General features: G+C 38.1%; 1 protein-coding gene across 7 annotated transcripts in view; it reads left to right on the top strand.

The window, feature by feature from the left end:
- Nucleotides 1-22,811, top strand: part of TOX (thymocyte selection associated high mobility group box) — a 223,762-nt gene that overhangs the window by 98,880 nt on the left and 102,071 nt on the right. For 6 of the 7 annotated variants that reach the window (XM_035553224.1, XM_035553229.2, XM_035553228.2 and 3 more), the window contains exon 2: nucleotides 15,981-16,046. The exons of the other annotated variant lie outside the window; for it this stretch is intronic. In XM_035553224.1, the coding sequence (XP_035409117.1) occupies nucleotides 15,981-16,046 (66 nt within the window). The remainder of the gene's footprint in view (nucleotides 1-15,980; nucleotides 16,047-22,811) is intronic. 7 annotated transcript variants of the gene reach the window in all.

Genomic DNA, 22,811 nt, shown 5'->3' with positions numbered 1-22,811 from the left:
CTTCAAAATGGCTGCTGCAGTTGAAGGGCAGTGAACACAGAGTAAGGGCAGAATCTAGTCAATATTTGGAAAGCACTTTAGAGTACTTGGGCATGAAAGACATCATATTAGGTAAATACGATTTTTATTCTGAGTTAAATCCTGAAAACTGTACTTCAAATGTTTGTAATTTCTGAGCTGAGGTAGATATGTGTGTATGAAAAGATTTTATTTGGCTAAGTTTGCTTGCTTACTTGTTGATCCTAAATGAAATGAAGATGTTTTTGTTTTGCTTGGCTGAGGAAAAATTAGCAACAGCCCTTTGTACCTGTAGTCTCCTTGTTTTCTGATGGAAAAGTGCAAACCAGCACAGAAAAGGAAAACAAATTTGAGTTTGTTGATAGTTAGTAAAGAAGGAACAAATGGCTCATATTCTGACATTTGCTAACATATAGATGCCTTTTAAAAACATGTTGTTGTTGCATAAGACAGATGTAAACCTGACAGCTTTCACTCTTTCCTGGGAACTGGTGCATCTCAGTAGTGAGACCACATTACATCCATGCCCAGCAGTGATACTACACACTGGGGATGGCTGTTTATTTGTGCAAAACTTGCATATTAAATAGTTGATGTCGATGCTGTAGTAGATGACTACTGGAAAAGTGGAATGTATTATTTTCTCCCCTCAGACCACTGATTAAAAAGCAAAGGCATACATTTATGTTCAGCTAAAAAAAAAAAAAAAGAAAAAAAAGAAAAAAAGAAAGCCAACTCAATCAGAGTAGAGCAGAGTTGCTGAATCCTTCCTCTCCCCTTGTCTCCACATCGCAGCTCTCAGCTCGGGCTGGTGAGTTGGTGAGTTGAAGACGATTACCAAGTCCACAAACACACTGAAAAGCACAGTGCCTCTCTCCTTTCCAGTCTTCCTCTACTATCTTTACATATCTCTCCTTTTTACACTGTCTGCAGCAAGTATATCATTTATCGGTTAATAAGTTGTCTGACAAGATAGCTACTTTGTACCTAATTGTTCAGCTTATTTATGTATTATTGATGAGCCCAGACTTGAACTCTGCTTTCCTTAGAGGCCACTTGATAAATCTGTTGGCTAATCCTATCTTAGACACTGAGTTACCTGCTGTAGCATAATACATGGCATTGCTTTTACTTTGTATTCTTAAAAAAGAGGTGGTTATACATTTCCAATGAGCTGTGTGTTGAACAGTAAGAAATAAAATCAGATACATAATTCACATTACTTTCTGTGTTAACAAAAGATCTCCAGTGATGCACTGTAATGCATGAAATACTTGCACAGCTTTTAAATCAATGTTCTGACTATTCCAGCTTGTAAGGGCTCACATAGCTAAAAGAACTTCTGAACTGCAAAATCTTGATTATGACTTAAACTGTTAGACATGTCAAAATACTTACAAAACTGTGTATTACTAATATGATCTGAAAATATTGGAAAATTAATCACATTGTGCTCTACTCTCCAAGGCAATAGTTACTATTGCAAATGAATGAATAAAACACCAAATTAATTTTGTATCAAAACATGAATCTAATGACAGCACATTTTTGTACTCTGTTATTATTTCTGAACATTTGACTTATAGGCTCTGACATAAGGGAATGTTGAGAGCATGAAAAGAACCGTAGAGCGCAGGAAGAAACAGTATGAAACAGTGATATTCTATGACTAGCGACTTACGAATTCAACTATTAAGACTCTGGAGCCTCTGCAAAACTCTGGAGCCTCTTAATACTTGTCTTAGATGAATATCACAAAACAGATTGTTGCTGACACCAAAAGGGACTGTGTGCTGAATGCATGAGCCTATTTAATGAATTCCCTAAAAATGAGAAAAAGGCAAGCTGCACCTCAGGTAGAGCTTAATTTGCCAGGCTTCATTCATGGATGTTTCTCTTGATGTTTGTCTTGAAATCAATTGAATTACACCAAGTAATTTTTTTGGTTTGATTTTTTTGGTTTGATTTTTGGGCGGTCCTGTGTGGAGCCAGGAGTTGGACTCCGTGTTCCTTGTGGGTTTCTTCCAACCTAAGATATTTTATTACTCTAAGATTCTATGGTACCAGCATAGACCCCAATGACTGCCCTGGTACAGGCCCCATTTATTAAAAGATGCTCTGTTCTGAGTGATGTTCTTATCATTCCATCAGCAGATACAAGATCATTTCAACTGCTGCTTTGTGTGCTTTTTAATATGGGAAGGAAGGAGGCAAATATGTTTTTGGTAATGTTTATGTAGCTGTTGTGTTTCTGCTGGAGTCTTATATCTGCAAATCAGGGCATGATTTGTCCATTTGATTTTCTCTGTTCCCTCTTTACTTTTTTGATATAATAAATACAAAATCAAGTTATTTTAAATTTGGAAAGTTTACCTTGGAAATTAGCTTGACCATGTGAAGAGAATTTCTGAGTACATACAGTAGAGTCATAATCTCAAGCACAACCATTTTCAGTGGGTTTCTCCCAATGATGTTGTTTGTGTGCATTTCAGTCTTGCAAATACAAAGAACATTTTAAAACAAAATTATTCAAGCCATTTATTTCAAGTGTAATGTGCACTCATTTAATGGTTTTTAGGCATAGAAGATTATGATAATTTTCATCACAGGTTTTATCAAATCAGGAGGACGGTGTATTAAAAATTCAATAGCTTATACAGAGAGGTGAGAGAATGTAATATGGGGCACTAAAAACATAAGGCAGATTTTCCGTGACATTAATGTTATAGAGTACTTTTGTTGATTAATAAAATGGGTAAAGAGTCTGACTAGGCTATGAGATTGCTGAAGTTAAACAACAATTATTGTACAATTGGGTAAAACAGAAGCAGATATTGTGATGCTGTGGGGAAAATGAAACATCAAAAGCTAATAAAAAGCCATTTTATATCATAAAAGCATAAGAACAGCTCCATCAAGCTTTAATCACATTGTTATATTATGCATTTATTTTAAAATTATGTCAGCTCATTAACAGTGGTTATAACGAAGATTGTTATAATTCTTGTAAGATTAGCAAATACTAAGTTTTGCTTCTGTTTCAGTGCACTGAATGCAGAGGCTGTGCGAACCGTAGGATTATCCTTCTAAAAGCATCCCTACTGTGTTCTAAGGATTTTGTTGCTATATCAGTGTTGTGGTCCACTTTGAAAATGCTTACACCCACTTTTGAGGAACTGGTTTTAAAGCAAATCTCCCCACCCCAAGTGAGGGGAGGGCAGCAGAGCACATGGCCTCCTCATCCATAACTCTTCTTCTACCTGTAGGAATGCAGAGTAGCCATGTCCCTCTGAGCAATGGCATGTGCTGAATGACTGTGAGTGATGATAGCTCTGCTGCAGCTTGGCCTCCCAGTAAGGAGCCCATGCTGGAGCTCCTTTCACCATCAGCAGTGAAAATGAACCTCTTCCCTCATGTATGTGCATGGCCCTTTCCAGCATAACGGAGCTCAAAACTGTTGTGCTGCAGTCAGGGACTTCAAAAATACAAGACAGGACATTTTGAAGTGACATAGTATTATTAATACTAATTTGACAAAGCCATCATTACCATTTTCACCTTTTTATTTAAAAAAAAAAAATCCTTTAAAAAAAAAATCTTCTTGGGGCCAAGGTGTTATTTCTGTACAGAACCGGAAAGACCTAACAAATAAATCCCGTGAGTGGGAGCACTCAGCTAGATATCAGAGAAATGAATTCAAATCTACATCATCAAGTGTATTTGGAAAGTTCATGGACATAAGAAGCGATACTCTCCCCTATGTGACTATCCTAAGACTATGTGGCCGTGGTGGTGAATTGGTATGTGTGGGAATAGCAGAGCAGGACTGAGCCAGGGCTTTCCACAGTGCTGCTGTGTGCTTGACCTGTCATGTCTTTCTGGAAGAGGATTATTTCATTTTTGCATGTAAAAAATGTTTAAAAGTCTCAGTTTCATTGTAAGATTCACCCTGGAAATCTCAAGAAATTTTGGTGATTTGAGAAAGGATGTGGCAATGACTTGGGCCAAAATCCTTGGAGCTTAGGTCTTCACTATTTGTCAGAGGTCATGCTATCTACCCTCCCTGTGATTTTCCATGCTACTTTGTAGGTCAGGTGAAGCTTTCATAGGTTTCATTTATTAAGGGCTGGGAAGAACAGTGTGTTCTAAATAACATGTGTTGGGAGGAAGAGGCTGATACATACCCACGATCTGAATGAGCCCTGTGGTGAAACTGTGCTGAAAGAAATATCTGGGAATAGAGAACACAGATTCAAACATTCATTTTGGATAGCACATGAAGTGATGAAAACGATATCAGTGAAGTAGAATGCACCTAAGTGGTTACAAATGAGGAAATGTTTGGAAAAAAAAAAAAAAAACATGTCAGGGAAAGTTAAAGTAACTTAAAACAGTGTTCCTAAAGAAGAGGACAGAGTATGTATGTGTGTTCAGAAGTGTTACTAGAAGGTAAGAGTCATTAGTCTCAGCAGAATGGAAGGATGGAAAAAGGTCTTAAGATAAAATAGTTAAATTGCTGAAGAGTTTGAACCAAAAGGGGAAAACGCATGGAAACACCACTGCTGGAACTGCATCCAAGGCAGAACTTGACAATAAGGCTTCACGGATTCTGTGTGAAACCTCTTCTGCTATTATTCTGGGGATGGATTTGCCTGTCCAGGGAGCTTCCTTCCAGCACTAACTGGACTGTCGCTTGCTGATACGCATAGCTTCTTGGAAAGGCTGCAGCCATGGTGCTGATAATGCCAGGTTTAAGTAACTTGCTATCTGATTTGCTGTGAGGAACGTACAACAGTGATAGATTCAGAGTGTTCTGGTTGCAATAAACAGCAGCCTGCGCTGAGGCTAGCACTGTTTCTGCAAGTGGGAAGGAAGAAGAGATGGAATATTTGTTGTCTTTAAGAGATTTTGATAGCAGGGTGACAGATACAGCTGTAGCTTTTTATTTTAACTCTTTAGCTTCAAAACTAAGAAAAAATGAAATTAATGTGTACACATTTACTGTCTTATGTGTGAAAAGAAAATCTATCCAATGTGTAAATGAAACAACACTGAAGACTAACATAAAGAAGAAAGAAAATAAAACAACTCAGCTACTTAACAAAATAGAAACAAAAGATAAAAATATCATGGAATAATTTAGTCATAAAATGAACTGTACTCTTCAAACTCAAATTTTATCCTAAAAGATGTAGAGAGAGCACTTAGAATTTTTGAGAACTGGTAAGTGGTTTCATTATATCAAGGACATATCTTCACTGAAGTCAGTACAAGAAAATGCAAAATGTTCTTCTTTTCCTATTCTGCTTTTGAGTAGTATTTTGAACATTTTTAAATGCCTCTGCTTTTGATTGACCTATTTTGGAACAGAATACTCCAAACTGCTCTATACTGTTCTGTCAGCATATCTCAGCTTTACCTATAGACCATATAGCAAAGGCATAAGTCAAGGCTCCAAGCCTTGTCAAAATTCTGAATCTTTGTTGAAACTGTACCTTGCGTTACTTCAAATGCACTTTTGAACATGCATGGGGTTCCAGGTCCTTCCTTGATGCAGACAGGACTTTAAACATATAGAATTCCTCGTGAAAGTAATTCTGTTGAAATTAATGGAGCTCCTCATATACCAGAGTAACTGTGAATAGAAGCAGAACTGTCCACATAGCTGCAACAGTAGCTGTTTTGGTGAACTGTGATCATTTATCAGCCCTACAACACGTTATAGTTGTCATGAGAAGTCCTTGTTATTTGACAGATGTCTGCGTTTTGCTAAACCCTTGCAATTAATCATTTTTGTTATCACCCTCTCCAGGTCTCAATTAGTTGTACCTAATAAGATCTTATCACACTGTGCTAAATAATTTGGTTTACCAGAAATTTTAGCTGATTTGTCCTGTTTGTGTTTGGCACATACTTCACCATTTTATGTGTGTTCCTGTACATTTCTGAGATATTGGGCCCTATCTCATCACAAATTTGAATAGGTGCTTGATTTTAAGTAGTCTCACAATCTCATTCCCTTTAATGGGATGATTTTAATGCACATTATGCACAAGTTCAAGTGACCTTCTACATTGGTCTAGAGTACTGAAGTTCTTACCTGATGAAGCCTTTCTTCAACTTTTTAAAATTACATTTATAAATATGCTATGGTTTTCTTTTCCTTACTCTTTTAAATGTGAAGCATAGCAATATGTAGGCAAGATTTTCTAGTTACCAGGCAATTGTTACCTTCAGTTTACTTCTAAACTCCCTCTGCCACAGGGTTTTCAGAGTAATGGTAGAGTTTTGCTTGTGCTTTTGTTGTTATTGTTGTTGTAGCCCATTTTATTTCTAAGTTTCTGCTGTGTAGAAGCAGATGTACTTTCCCACAGGAACTATATATACACTCCATTCACTCTATAAATAACATAGTGGGTCAAATTCTGTCCATGGGTCCCTGAACACAGCTCCCACTGTAGTCATGCAAGGGAATGGTTTTGTCCTATTTGTGCAAAACTCATTCGCTAAGGTCTGTGGAGCCTCTCTTCTGCCATACTGCAGCACAGGGGGCTCTGCATGTGGATGTACAAAACCTGATTTTTTCTTTTGTCATCTGTTTGCTTTCTGTAGATCCTTTTTATTAAGCCTTTCTGTGCTTTATTATATAATTTGTCATTTGAAATGACAAGACAAAGTTGAATTATCAACAAAAAAAATGACTCTAGAAACTCAGAATTAAGAAGGGCTCTATTATCTTACTGCTGTGGTTTAAACCAGCAGGCAGCTTAGTGCCACACAGCCGCTCTCTCTCCCTCCGCAAGTGGGATGGAGGAGAGAATCAGAGAGGTAAAAGTGTAAGAGCTCATGGGCTGAGATAGGGACAGTTTATTAGGTAAAGCAAAAGCTACATGCACACAAGCAAAGCCAAACCAGGAATCTATTTGCTGCTTCCCTTTAGCAGGCAGGTGTTCAGCCACTTCCAGGAGTGAAGGGCTCAGCACGCATAATAGTTTCTTGGGAAGACAAACACCATCACTCCCAACATCCCCCCCTTCCTCCTTCTTTACTCCAGCCTTTATTGCCAAGCATGATGCCCTATGGTATGGGACATCCCTCTGGCCAGCCTGGGCCAGCTGCCCTGGCTGTGTCCTCTCCCAGCTCGTGGTGCACCCGCAGCCTCCTCGCTGGGCAGCATGAGGAGCTGGAAAGGACTTGGCTCTGTGTAGACACTGGTCTGCAACAGGTAAAATATGAGTCTGTTATCAACACTGCTTTTCTCAAAAATCCAAAACACAGCATTGTGTGAGCATCTATGAAAAAAATTAACAGCCAAAACTCTGACACTTGCCATTCTACCTGATCCATTTCCCATCCAAATAGCAATGGCAAAATTCCCCTCACCTTCCATGATGCAGGATCAGACCTTGTCAAGAAATTGGCCAGGTGCATTGGGCTTGGAAAATATTATAAGCCTACCAGGTTAAACAAATTTTCTTAGCTACTGTGGTCAGAAAAAGAAAGGTCTAATCTTAGTTATTCAAACCTTTCCACCTTATCACCTTATTTTCCCAGTGGGTGGCTACATCTATAATTTAGTGTGGATTGAGTAAAATAATAACAAAAGCATTTGCCACTTTGATCTCAGTATGTTTATTTAATGAGTGCTCAATATGCAAGAGATAGTTTAGCATGGGAGTCCAGACTACAGTGCGTTATGTGGTTGGGTTTTATTTTTATTTTACTTTTTTTTTTTAATTTTATTTAACACCCAAGGTTAAAAGGAGCAAGAACCCAGCTGAGTGAGTGCAGAGTTCGTCTCCGCACGCTCACTGTCTTCTATTTAAATGTGCACAAAGGACTAATACAGTACCCGCTCTCCCCTGGGCTATCTTTGATACGTTCTGCTGTGCCCGGACTCTGCCACTCCTCCTATCAGTCTGATCCTACTTCTATTAGCCCGCTGTGCTCAGCACTGTAACCTCATTCAGCTAGTGCTCTGCGTGAAGGCTAACAACTTCAAGGCTCTGTTAGGCATTGACACATGCAGGCTCCAAGCGGGAAGCTAAACACCCCCCTTCACCTCCTCTCCCCTTCCACATTAACCTCTATTAAGTGCAGGAAAAACACAAATGCTGTAGTGCCATCATTCAGGTTTTAACTACCAGTGTATATTTAGATATTCAGTCAGTTTGCCACCTCTGAGAACGTACTCCAGAAACCCTCTGGTTCTTTCTTGTTCTCACAACCAGATCAATAAATAGTGAGTTAGCTTGGGGAACACAATGATAGAAGATCTGGGGTAGGTATTTACGGCATAGAGATAAAATTCTGAAAGAAAACTTTGACAGGGCTGCCTTTACTTTTTGAAATGATAGTGTGTCTTTTAAATGGAAAATGAGACAAAAATGGTCTAATTTTAGGAGAATCAAGCAGAGTATTTTCAAATCATCTCCAGTTTGAAAGGCAGGCTGTAGAAAAGACACAGTGTGGTGCTAGTCTGCTATCAAGCTTTGATCCAAGCACTGAATCCTACACGTATCAAAGTCCTTTGGGTGCTCAGGGCAGAAAGAGTTTTGTCACTGTTGATGTTTTTCCTAAGTATAGACGTCTGACAGCCTTTCTCTGAGAAGCAGCACCCTCACTTCCAGCTCTGTCACACTGCCCGTGCCCACCAAACTCACAGCTCACTCCCACTCCCCAGGGAGCCATCGAGATGGGGGCAGAATCCTTCCCAGCTCCACCTGGGAGCAGAAAGCACCTGCTCTCATTTTAGCTCTCTGAAGCTTTGTCTAAACAGGGCCTACAGCCATGTCTTTAATCTCTCATGAAGGGCAGATGCTCCTGGCAGATGACACTCCCCATACAATAAAAAAGTAAGTGATGTGTCTGAGGCAGCAGGGTGCCTGTCCTTTCACAAGAGTAGCAGGAGCACGGGTGACAATATACCTAACCCACACATCACCATACTTGGATTAATTAAACATATCATACCCCACATTCTTGTTTTTTACTGTTTGGGCAAAATGTAAGAAAATGAAAATGTAGGATTTATAAATCATTTTACTAATACTTTACTCTTGAAAACCTGTTACAGAATTAAAGTGAATAAAAATAACAATCCTGAGACACACCATCTCCTCTCTAATGCTTGGCATTCCTAGCTTTCCATGACCTGGAGGACCCTTAGTGTTCCAGGTGGGACAGGACTTCTCCATGCCACGCCAGTCTGCAGTAATCACCTGCCTTGGGCCATACAGGAACATCCAGCTCTGTGAATTCAATTTCTTTTTGCAATGGTCTTCCATTCAGACATTCTCACCCAATGTCATAGTCCTCCTGTAATCTTCGCTTTTGAAAAACAGTCCTGGAAGGAGGGAAGGAAGGCGGCAGAGCAGAGACAATCAAAGTCGATAGTACTAGATTGGTTTTTGACAATTTTCCCGTGATATTCCTTCAGCGAGGTGTCAGGCTCCTTTCCCAGAAAGGGTGCCTGTCTGGAATGCATTACTGCAACCTGTCTTGGGCAAATTTAAACGTGTTCAGTTCAGAATACAAAATGGAGTTCAGAAGACAAAATGGAGTTTCAATTTCATACAGGCATGCTGTTCTCCCAAACTGTATCAAGAAAGGGGTTTTCCATCATGCAGTATTGTTTACAGAAGATAACTGTTTTTACCTTTAATAGTTGCCGTAACAAGATCAACTGTTTCTTTAGCATAGCCATTTAATGATTTGTGTTGCATCCCATCATTATTTTAGTCTCATTTCAGCAGCTCTGAGTAAAATAAAACATCATTCTGTCACTGAGCAACCTGACACAATGTCCACTCTTGGCATTTGGTTTAAAATGAATGAAATTACTTAGTTTTAAAGCTTTTTCAGGATTAGTGGTTTTTAGATAATGTAAGTTATAAATGATATCTATAAGCTGTAAGCACTAAAATCACTAAATCACTAGAAATGAATAATCTTTTTCTACAATGTTCTTCCAACATTTTTGTAAAATAAAATACAGTGTTGAAGCTCTGTCAGAGCAAGGTAAACTACAGTTAGAGGGTATAGCTGAAGTTTACAATAAAATATAGCTTCCAGTTCCAATCTAAAATGGAAGGCATTTGTATTCAGATTGTGATTATTAACACAGCAACATCCTTCGAAGAAATTGAGTAGTCTAGTCCAAGTGGCTTTACACAACAAATGAACCTTTTAAATACAACAGCTTTCACCAATTCTATGATTTCTCCCCTTGCTTCTTCTCATTTAATCCTTACATTTCAGGATCTCTCCGTTGAGATGCACTTGTACGCAAAATAATGTCCCATGCTGCTCCCCCCAACCCATCCCCAAGCTTGTTTTGGCTTCAAAAGCCATATGTGCTAGTGTTCATCATGCTTCCCTGCCTACATCACAGTTGGACAAGATATAGTACTATCACATTGTGCTGCTTTTTAGCATGAAGTAGGAGAAGCTCAGGTCAGCATCAGTTCAAGGAGCCATGTGCTTGATTTTTTTTTTTATTTTTTTTCTCTTGGCTAATTTAACTATGCCTGCAGAATGTAGGGCACATATATGTACGTATACAAAGAGAAAGCAAATATGCAATTCCCTCAGAAGACAGAAGCTGTGAATGAAAAAGAAGCAAAATAAACACTCACTTCTCCCACCAACAGTAAAGAAGTTTGTGGTTGCAAGAAGCCAGAGAGAAAAAGACAGGTGAAAATCCACTCTCCTTGTAATCCAGATAGCACAGATAACCCTGTCAATGAAGATAGTTATCTGGCATAGAAAAAGGTAGCCTGTGGGGAGAACAGGATGCCTAGTTAGGCTGGAAGCCCGTGCTGAACCTGTGCATCCCTGTGGCCATTGTCAGCTCAACTAGGTACATGAAATGAGTGCAGGTATATCTGTGAATTTATAATCACAGTATATGCACATACAGGTAGCAGTAAAGATATATGTTCTGCTTCCAGCTATTGTCTTTGGCTTTCAGCCCCTTCCATTTTTTTTCTGCCCTGTCTTCCTTTTTTGTCTTCCAAATTCCTCTGTATATGTAGGCTATAATGAAGATTCTTTAAGTTGGTATCAACATGAGGAATTTTGTTCTCTATTTATTTTTGTGCAGCCTTGTTGTAGTGTCTTAGTGACATAATCACATATAAACAAAGAATAAAAAATACATAAATGCTGACAGATTTGTCTGCCACATAAGTGGGAAAGTGAAAGCAGGCTTCATGGCCATTGCTACATCCTACAACTAATGCTATGCCACACTAATGGAAAAGTAAAGCCAGCTTTGGATCCTTTGGTAAAATCATGCCTGATAAAACAGCCTTACCACTCTGGACATTTGTTGAACTCTGTCATAATTCTTGCATCAGTAGCAGTCAAGCAGTGTTTATGTATGTTCCTAACTTATATGAGTAAATTGCATTTTACAACAGTGCTTGGATATTTTGTGCATGTTTTTGCTTGCTGAATGTTGTAACTTGTCTTAAAAAGGCTTATTCTACAGGAGATTCTAACTGGCAATGCCATAGTGTTGCCTGAATGTTTTATTTATAATAATAATTTAAATAAAGAATATGATGCAATTCTGAATATAAACGGCTCCAAGATATATATTTTTTTCATATTACAATGCAGTCATATTCTTAGTTTGCTCTCACCCAAACTTCTCATGCAGTTACACTTTAATATGAAAAGAAATGTTGTCAAGAGTAGTTATTATCATACATCAGAATATTGTATTAGCATTCACTTTTAATAGATTAAAATGAAAGATTTTGAAGTCTGCCCTTAATGATACTGAAGGATCTTGGAGACACATTGGGAAAGCTTTAGATGAAATGTCATATGATATATATACATCATACGTAGGTTCAAAAAAGACAGTTCATTTAACTGCCTTCCTTTGTGTCTCATCTGTTGTGTTTGAGTGAATCATCCACAAATTAAGTGATGCTTGTGCAATTTGTTTGCTTAAAATCAAGTACACTGAGTGGTGGGGAAGTTTAGGAAATACAAGGTTCTTGTAGACCTGGGATGATGAGTAAAATAAGACAATTTTGGAGGCACAGAGTGTAACCTGGAAGAATAAAATGTGGTTGGAGACATCTTTTGGTCATATCTGCTGATCTGTTGACTCACTGTCTATCTGGATAGGCTGCTTGAACTGCTGTTGAATAAGAATATATAGAGCTGAATAACCAACCAGGTAGACCTCTCATGAGTTATAAAAAGGTGAAATAATTTAATATTGGAAAGAATATTCATTTCTGATGTTTAGGGACCTGTTTTGGAAGCTTCTGATACACCTTGGGCAAATAAATTGTAGGACTTTCCAGATGATCATGCTGTTGACATTTTTTTCAGCGTTTATTGTTTCAGTGGGGACTAGTCATATTTTTGGGGAGGGGAGAGGGGAGCATGGATACCATGCACTGCATCAGTGTCTCTGAACTTCTCTTCTGTCGCTGAAGGCTTGTGTACCTTTTTTTTCCACTGGGGTGGGATGTATGGGTCATCTGTATTCCACACTTCTTTGGAAGAGATGATGAATAAACAATTCAGCATTGAAGAGAACTTTTTTTTTTTTTTTTCCAGCTTTGGTTTACATAAATCATAATTTCCCTATCTTATAAACATTTTAGTAAACATTGAGAACTTACAGGAGGTGTCTCCTGAACACCTGCTGTAGAAAGCGTATGTGTATATGCTTTGTCATTTGAGTTTACAGTTGGCTTGCAGGCTCATGTTTGATGTCTTAAGGACCACCAAGGAGCCATGCACCACACTGTACTAGTCTGAGGGCAGATAATAATTTATATAGCTGTACATGTAGTATAAGTACTAACATGACAACAGTGTTAGTGTTAGCTAATACATTACAGCCCGCATCCTGCAAATATAAACACTACAAAAAATACATATTCCATCAAATCTTATTGAACTATACAACCTATTACAAAGTTTTACACATACTTCTAAGAAACAGAGGCTAAATATTGCAGTGACTTAACTCCATGTTTGAATATTGAAGAAATTAAGTAATAAACCAAACAGCTGCTGGGTATTTTTATATATTAAAAAATCACTTAGATTTTACAGACATTATGCATCAATATATTTTTCTGAGAATTTACCCTAACAAATTGATCTGAAATGTTGTAGAAGGTCATTTCTTGTTTAAGGTCAAGCCAAAAGGTCAGGAAGTTTAACTTAGGTACAGATTTTGTCTTTCACTTTCATTGGTACATGCTTACTTTAAGTCCAAAGACCATAGTAGAACTGAATAACTTCAGAGCTAAATAGAGGGCCACAAGCAAAGAAAGGAAAGGCAGAGATCCAAGATTGACCAAGACTGTACTTGCACATTTAGTAGCAAGACAGATCAAGTAGGAAACTGATCTAAGAACAACACACAGAATGATGAAAATTTCCAAGATTCATGTAAAAATGACATTAGGTAAATTTTTCTGTGAAAGCAGATTTGGTGATTGTAAGCTTGAGAGCAAGGGCAGCTGACCAAACATCCAAAACAAGGAAATCCCTGAAAAATTAGTATACTTTAGTAAGATTCTTTTCTCAAATCACAGGCTCAGGTGTTACAGAAGGCAAAATAAATTGAAACAACCCTGGACTGCATCTAGCCAATATGCAGTGAAGGAAAGAAATTTATTCATGTTCATTGCAGCTAAGCATATGCAACATCGTATTTGAATTATAGCAGTTTGTTGTGCAGTATAGCAAATACATGACTATAATGAGGGAAATTCAAAATGTGAGACTTCAGAAATCATGGTCTCCAGGGCAGATAGGATTGCCATAACTAGCCAACTTAACTACACTGTCCAAAGGATTTCTAATAAATGTGATGTTGGAATGTATCTTTTCTGGAAAAAAAAAATCTAAATTTATTTTAAAATCTAAAAAGAAATGATGACTTTGTTGTTGATAAAATGATTAATTACCTTCTTTTTACAAGTAGGAATTTGTACCTTATTTCAGATCTGAATTTCTGTAACTTCCATTTCTCAACACTAGATCTCATTATACCACTGTCAGGAAGGCTGACATCTTGCTATAAGATATCTTTCTGGGGTGTAAGTACCAATCTCAGTGATCAAGGCACCTTTCAGCCTTTTGTCTGACAAGCTGAATATGTTGAGCTCCCGTAGACCTTACACTGGGGCACTTGGTTTCCAAACACAGGCAGTGAAATGTCTCTTCAGAATTTCATCTTTCCATTTGAGTAGAAGAAACAAAGCATTGACCTTTTTCCATCATTCAAAAAATCCAAACACTAAAAAATGTTCTCCTAAATTCCACCCTGAATTTTAATAAAGAATAACATTCTTGAGAAAGCTGAAAGAAATGGTAGATGTAAACAAGAAACAGTGAATTAACTAAAAGATCATCAATCCATATCTTTAAGGCCTATTCCAACTATCTTTGTTCCATCAAACTTTGGAAATACTGTACTTCCTATGGCAGATCTGAGCCCGTAGCATAATCCCTTCCCTCCCATGAAAATAGGGATTCTGACAGATAGGCTGTGACTCTTTGTTAAATAACTCTGGCCAGGAAGGGCAGACCAGCAGCTGCTGTGCCAGGAGCTGGCACTTGTTCAGTTTTACTGCTGCTGTTACAAGGCTTGTATCCTCTGGCAGAAGAAGAGGATGAACAGCTGGAAGCCGAAACCTCTTCAGCTGCCTCAGCAAAAATTGGTGGAGCTGTATGCCAAAGCCACACTTTGACTTTGCCACCTTGGTGTAGCTGAATATACTGCACCTTGCAGGTAGCATATCCTGAAAAGCTCAGCACGGATCGAGGTGTCCACAGGAATTTCACTGCCACCTTCCGTAGGAGTAAAGCAAGCTCAGTCGGTGTTGGGGATTTTTTAAAAATGCTTCCGCGTCATCAAAATGATGGCTCATTTCCAAAATATGTCACTCTAAGCATTCACAGAAGGGGTCAGGTGAAAGTTATTTCAAACAGACCTCATAACAGCTGGATATTTGTGGTTGATGGCTGAGGATGGGGATTCCTGCTGTTGTTCATTTCTACTTGAAAGGTTTGAAAAGATTTCCCCTACCTGCTGAACGGGCACTGCCACTTAAGTGAGCCTGATGGAAGTTCTGTGGGGACATCTTCCAGATTACATAAGAAATCATGAGTTTTATACTTCTTTGTGTCGATAAAGGATAAGGCTTCCATTCTGAGAGTTTTTCTCCATCTAGACCCTCAGTTTTTAATCAAATCCTTTCTATCACATTTCTGTTACTTCTTAACTGTGGTTGAGGGGAGAAAAAGAACCAGAAATTGCTTTGTATACGTTTCCAAGAATGGTATTTTTCATTTGTTGAAGGGTATTTTTGCAGTTCTGATTATGAAAGTTTATTTTATTCACACATCAAGCAAACTATCCTTTTAAGCCATACAGTCAGGAGGTATACTATTTCATACATTCAGATGTCTGAAAGCTGTCTGGAAATGTATTTCCTAGTTTCTGATATGGGAACATTTCAATGGGAGGGGGTTTAATTTGTTTTGACATTTCAACTCTTGTTCTGCTCAAAAGCTAAAGTTGGAATCCATTAAGATACATTTTAGTGCAGTTTCTATTCTCATCTTCCTTTTCTCAGTAACTGTGCGATTCACTTAGTACTTCATTACAACCAACAGCAATATGTATACATGGTGCACAAAATGAGCCATTTTGTTTTAAAACAGATTGCAGATGAAAGGAAACCATTCATTTCTTGCTTGCTAGCTGTAATTACTAGAGCGCTAATTACTCCAAATCACTGACATCCAGGGTCAATAAGGATGACAACAGGAACATCAAAGACATGATGCACACACGCAATTACAAGTCTCTAAAACCAGGCTGTAATATTAGTTTATGGCTACTGTTTTTTTTCAGTCAATGCTGAAAAATATTCAAGTTTGCTGAATGTTTACTATTATTTCCTTTGCAGTTTGACGGTGAGAACATGTATATGAGTATGACAGAGCCAAGCCAGGACTATGTGCCAGCCAGCCAGGTGGGTTAATTAATCTTCTCTGCCTTGTTTCAAATTGTAATTAAACAAATTCAAAGAGTTGCATTGCAAATGAGTGCCACTATCAGTAACTGCTGCAATCAGGAATAATCATAATTTATAAACAAAGCATTTAAGCCTTGTTTCCAGTTAATGAGATAGAGCTGATAAAACACCAGAGTTGGCGTTTGTTGAAAGATACTACCTTGTTTCCTCTCCAGAATGCAAGCAGCTGTTTTGCCAGCATGATCTTTCCTAAACAGTTGTTTTACCTTCAGGAAATAAAGTCTTTACAGGTGCAGGTTATTTGTTTATCTGACTGCAGACAAGTTAATCATTATAAGCTACACATGTCACAAATAGGTTTAATTATCACTCGTAGGTCAGTTGTAGTTGAAGAATTGCATTTTTAATGCTAATCGTATGGCTGAGGAACATTGCCAATGTTACACCATTAGCAACGGGGTTAGGGAAATGACTCAGTCTCACGTAGCTTGCAGCCCAAAAGGTTTCATGTGATGTGGATTCTTTGTGGGTATTTTTGATTCCTTTCCCTTTAGGGGAACCGTACACACTTAATTCTGATATTAGATGCATATTTCAAAATCCTTTCAGAACACTTCCACTTGAACCCTAAAATGCTGTAGCTTTCTAAGATGGAAAGATTTAAATTATTTCTTAAAAAGGATAATTAATTCTGTAGTAGTAAGTCACGTTGATAGTGGTGTAGATCAGTTACATTGTGCAATAGAAATTGCCCTGAATAATTGGACTTGTGCTCTAGGTCATGCAATGTCTCAGGCCCAGCAGTGGCTAGTCTGATATACCTCTTTCTGACAGGACCGGTGGGGTTATGTGAAGCTCTCTCATTAGGTGGGAAATAAGTTTGCCTGCACAGTAAATGTGTGTAGATAAGCTGGGTGTAAATTCATAGTTTAGGAATTCCAATTTTAGCTCTGGAAAGTGACATTACGTTCAAATCTAAAAGTCCTTATAAAGTAGGGTTCTTCAGATAGTTGTGACAGGCTACCTAATTGTAGCATGTAGTATGCCAGTACATTTGGGACCAGGGAAGCTGGAGGCTGTGTGAGATGAACTACACTGTTCAATCAAAAAGACTGTCTTCAAAATGTTCCACCATGTTGCTTCCCAGTCTTCTGTTGAAGTTATTGTTGAAATACCTTTAGAGACCAACTATACTTGCATTTAGGATTTGTGTGTGATTGAACTTATTCAGCTAAGAACCCTCCAAGATCCAGAGGTAGTTTAGAACAGAACTGTTTGATTAAAAAATGAAAAATTATATTATTAATTTTTCTCTAACCATTAATCCAAAAACTGTACTGACAAGTTTTAGTATTACTATTAGATTAAAGCAGCCTAGTATCATCTCATTTATGCCTTAAGGGTTTTGAAGTGCAAGGGCTAATTGAATTTGTTTGAAACAGTAGAAATACAAACTCTGTGAATGATTGCTGTTATAAAGCAGCTGCTACCTTTCGGAGAATCATTATGTCTGTCTTAAATAGTTTTGAATAAAGAATTGCAAATCCACATTATACATCAGAATTATTTTTCTTCTGTTGATATTTTTGTACTGTGTATGCCTGTAGTTTAAATAATTTAAATGGCACATTGAAAAATTAAGAGTATAAGTTTTAATCTTTTATGCAGTTTCTACATGTGCTAACAAGGCCCAGATCCTTAGAGATATTATGCATCTAACACTCACTTATTTCAATGGAAGTAAGGTGCTTAAACTACCTTTAAAGATCCAGGGCTAGATATTTTAAGTGCAAATTATTTTGTCTTCAAGGAAAAAATCTATCAGTTGTGACATTTCCAAATTCAAAGATGACAGAAAACTCTGATTAGTTACTAAGGGCTGGAACTAATAACGGGCTTATATAGTTATAAACTCACTATGGCAAAGCCTAGCTTTTGGGTGTCCAGCTCCCAGGTAGAATTCAAACCACAGATGTAGGTGTCTGAATTCTCTGTCCTTTGCTGGGGGATCCATATGGCAACAGCTTCCATGACAGCCAGGCACAGTATTTGTGTTATTACCAAACATACTCCAGTCAAATAGTGTCCCATGCCCGTTTGAAGGAAGCCATCAGCCTTCAGCTGTTGCACCCTGCTTTCTTTCCCTTACAGTGGTTCTCTCCCAGTGCTGCAGTAGTCTTACACTGTTGCAGTGTTCTTGTTTTTGTAAGGGAATATATGTGAAAGCCTGTAATAGTAACTTTTAAAAAATAATTTTTATTTTTTAAAAAAGGGGACAAAAATAAACGCATCATGCTAGGAGCAGGAAATGGAGTGGATGTTGGAAATCCTGCTTCTCTTGTCTAGGCAGGATATTTGGACTGTGTAAGAAACCTTCCTGAACCCGTTCCTGATATCTATAGTATATCTATAGTATATCTATAGTATATCTATAGTATATCTATAGTATATCTGCTAGTAATTCCCTGAAGGAACTGAGAAATTCTCCATTGACTGTACTGAGTAAGGTCTTCACTGACTGTAATGTGCTGCACTTTCTATTGCAGATGAAAACATTTAGTGGTCACCCAGATTTGGTGAACTGACTAACATTTCAACAGTCAATCTGCTGTTAAAGCCAGAGTATTTTGCAGGAATAAGGTATTCACTGCTGTGAAAATAAAGCATGCAAGATTGTATAGGTTACAGGAGAGGGAGAAGAAGAAGAAAGTATGTAACTGTACATTCTGGTCCCTGTTTTCAGGACTGTTTGTTCATTTTCCACTCACTGTTACTGGATGTTTAAAAAAAAAAAAAAAAAAAAAAAAAAGTCCTGTAAGAAGAGATGAAAAAATTTTCTCTTCCAGATGAAATTCTAGTCACTTAAACCATAGAGTTTTCTGCTTCCATTTTCCATCTGTGCTCATGAGCCTTGCAGTCTCATGACTTCAGGGAGAGGACTGCAAGCTCCCTCCTGTCCCCAGCAGCTCAGCTATTCTCCTGCGAGGTCAGAGATGAAGGGTTTGAATCCCATCAGAATGAGGAGTCAATTCAATTCTCCACTTCCCTCAATGGATGCACATCTGTTAACTAAAGTGTGAATCCCAAATGTTAGGAGAGGCATGGCCCTATCAGAAACTTATTCAAGCTTGGATCATGTTGACAGGTCAGGCGTGAGCATCATTTTCTGATTTCAGAGTCTGACCCAGCTTATTTGGGAGGTAGGATGGCAGACTTGGTCATGATATAGAACACCAGAAACTAAGGGGTTTCCATTAAGCTGTCTTCAGGATTATATGACTATAGAGGCTGGATTTTGGGGGTCCTGGTGCATGCTGACATGCTCGCCTCCTTTCTTTGGATCTAATCCTGAGAAGTAAGCTTTGCTTGCTTTGTCTTCTCTTTCTAATTTCCTAGAATCCAGCATTTCAAGAAATACGGGGACTGTAAAATGAAGTGTAGAATAAAATAAAATTTAGACATAAGAAATGTTTCAATTGCTCTGAAAAAGATAAACTTTGCACTTCAGTTCTTTTTGTTTACTGCAAAGTGTTCATATCCAGAAAAACATCACCTTCTACTATTTTAAGGATTTTAATCAATTTATCGCCTTTAGGCTAACATAAATATAAGCTCAGCCATTGGACAGGAAAAATATAGTTTTGTTCCTTTTGCTATATAACATCAAACATCTGCATAGCTCGGTAATCCAAGACAAGTCGCCTCACAACATCCCTAAACAATTATCATTTCTGTTCAATTTTCAAATCAGTACATGCTTTGGGACTTATAGACTAAGTTGCTAAGTAGCAACATATGGCTCACTACTGTTCCTGTGATGTTGCTGCAAGCAAACAGCATAATTCTGTACTTGAAATGATTTTTACAGAAAGCCAGTGCTGGAACTAAGCCAGAAGTGTAAGTATACTGTAAAAATTAATGATATTCTTTTAGACTGTCCCAAAAGGCTGTTTGGCAATGTTGTCTCTGTGTACATTTTATATATACATGTAAGTACTGTATTTTTGGTTATGTTATATGTAGTATAGGACTCTGCACTGCAGGCATCTCCTAAGTGAGTTATGCCAGCCATATTAACAAACATACACAGTAAAACTACATGACATTTTCACTACTAATTGCACTTCAATCTGAAAATATTTATCATTTTAAAATAAAACTATGTCAACTGCTCTGCATTTCAAATTCTCAGAAATATATTGTTTTCTCCCCACACCTATAATTGGAATTTTGAAAATGAATTGTTCTTCATGTAATTTCTCCTCCTGTAATTTGTGGGCCATGTAAAACGCAGAATAAAATTATATTGTTTATTTTACATTTCTTCCTAGTCACAATGCAGAATGTAATTCAGGACTCTGTTGTACAGAGCCTCGACACTTCTCTAAACCTTCCTGAGGCCTGATAAATTTTAAGATGTAATCCAAAGGGAACAGAGGAGAACTAGCCAGTAATTTGGGGCAGTACCTGCATTGCCCCTGTGGGAAGATAGGAGATACCTGAGGCAGAGGGGAGCATACTGCTTGCACAGTGAGGATATTTTCCTCCCTCCCAGAAGTGTGACAGGGAGACCTATGTATGATATGTATACACACCCTTTAACACAGTGGGCACCAAGGGTGTCAAAACTGTTTTGTCCTGTACAGCTCCAGGGTAAAATGGGATAGGATGACATCCAACAGATTTTTCGTGTCAGTAGGAAAGTAAAGGGTTCCTCTGTTGTTTGTTGCCAAATGCATTATTGCAGATTTATCCCTAACTTCCTATTTCATGTTTATACCCTAATTTCTTATCAGGTCAGCTATTACTCATGTGAAGTAGGGTTGAGTAAATGCTGTATAATAGATGCCCTTTCTTGTTCTGTTGTAGTCCTTTCCAGAAGGTAGGCTAGTATTTCAGGGCGCTACATCCTACCTCTACCAGAAGATCTGTCTCGTCTTGCAAAGCCCTAGAGCTGCAGTCAGCAGAGCATGGCAGCAGTTGGCTGCCTTAGAAAGGATTCAGGAAAAATAGCATTCTTAGATGGTGCAAACTACAGCAGTTCTGCATCTTCCCCATGGGAAAAACAGATGATGACTAGAGCGTCCTGAAACTAAGATCTGACCTGGAATTGGACCACACTGAAATACTGTCCAGAAGGAAACCCACAAGGGTATGTCATAAATGTACTTTTTCAGAGTATGTACATGGAAGTACGTGGAAGTGTGGACATTACAATGGGAATTCCATCATCCTGAGATTTCCATTCTGGAAGCCTCTTGAACCACATGCCTAAATCTTTTCTCCTTAAAATCGTGAAGACTTTTTTTTTTTTTTTTCCAAAATGTATTATCATGATGGATCTGCGTCCTTTATCTGGTATTTCTTTGGGTATAACACACCTCTGTCACTTGCCAGAAGACATTCAAACCCACATTCAAAAGCCCAAATGGTGAAGCTCTAGAGGACAACTCAGGAACAAAGCAAAAATTCTCTCATGGGCTGGGCATTTGTCATTAGCTCTATCAAGTCAGGTGTCCTTGCCTCTGAGCACCGTGCCCTCACCAGTAAGTTGCTATCACTGCAGCTATTTGCTTCACACTGTGAAGCCCAGTGCAAAGTCTCTTCTCACCAATTTGTTTCCATCCAAGTAGACATATATGAGTTTTCATAATCAAAGCGGTCCATTGTAGGAGGGTACATACTACCCTGGAGTCAAGGGCAATTCTGCCCAAAAGCTGGGAAGTCTTTCTTTGCTAATTAGTTGAAGACATCTCTGCACTGAGAGAACAATGCCATCTAGTCAGTCTGTGGTTGGCTGCAGTTCAGGGCTCTCTTAGACCGTATTCTACCCCTCTGTTCCTGGTCCACTGTCTTGGAAATTCAAAAATACATTATCAACAGAAGGGAGTCCACTTCCTGCTCCTCCATTTGTTTGAAGAAGGCTGTAGATGGCACTTTCAAAAAAAAAAAAAAAGTGGGGGGTGGGATGGGGAGATGTAAGTTTAAATTGACTCAGGGAACAAAAGCACCAGGTTTATCTTTCATATCCTGAACGAGTAGTTAAAGGTAGAGGTAATGTTACACTACCTTTCCCTTTTGTGTAAAACATAATCTCCTAATATGCTCTGGGGATCAGGCCCAGAGTCTGGAAAGAATTGTGTCCCTGATAACAATGCATCAACAGTTACATGAACAAGGCTCTGTGCATGTGTGTATGTATGTATATGTACTATATAAGCATGTATGAATATCTTTAATGCAAAGTGTATGCACATGCACTGTGTACATATTTAACTATAGAGTTTCACCTTTATATTTTCTATGATCGAATGCCAGAAAAGATATAACTTAGCTGAAATAACTTTACCCTCCTTTACTAAAATTGATTTTAGTCCAGCTGTTCAGTAAGTATTGGACTTTTACTCCAACCACTAGAAGAAATGTATATGACCCTACTTATCACTGAAAAATGAGTTATTTTATTTAAACATGTTCTTAATGCTTTTTTCAGTTAATGCCTATTCTATAGCACATGATGTAAAAACACTAAAGAGGGCAAAAACTTCTCCCTAAGGATTCTAAGCAAACATACCCATAATTACAGTTGTATAAACAAAAGTGTCCCTCTCCAGCCTTCAAAAATCATTAGCATGGATCTGTAAAACTGAGATCACATCAGAAACCTTGGCAAGTATAACAATTTTTTCATCCTTTTATTCATCTTCTGGCTGTAGAAACCCTGCACTTACATTTTCTTTACAACCATGAGGGGTAAAAACT

The sequence above is a fragment of the Cygnus atratus genome, chromosome 2 (assembly GCF_013377495.2).
Source record: "Cygnus atratus isolate AKBS03 ecotype Queensland, Australia chromosome 2, CAtr_DNAZoo_HiC_assembly, whole genome shotgun sequence".
Taxonomy (NCBI): Eukaryota; Metazoa; Chordata; class Aves; order Anseriformes; family Anatidae; genus Cygnus; species Cygnus atratus.
This window is presented reverse-complemented; position numbering and strand designations above follow the sequence as displayed.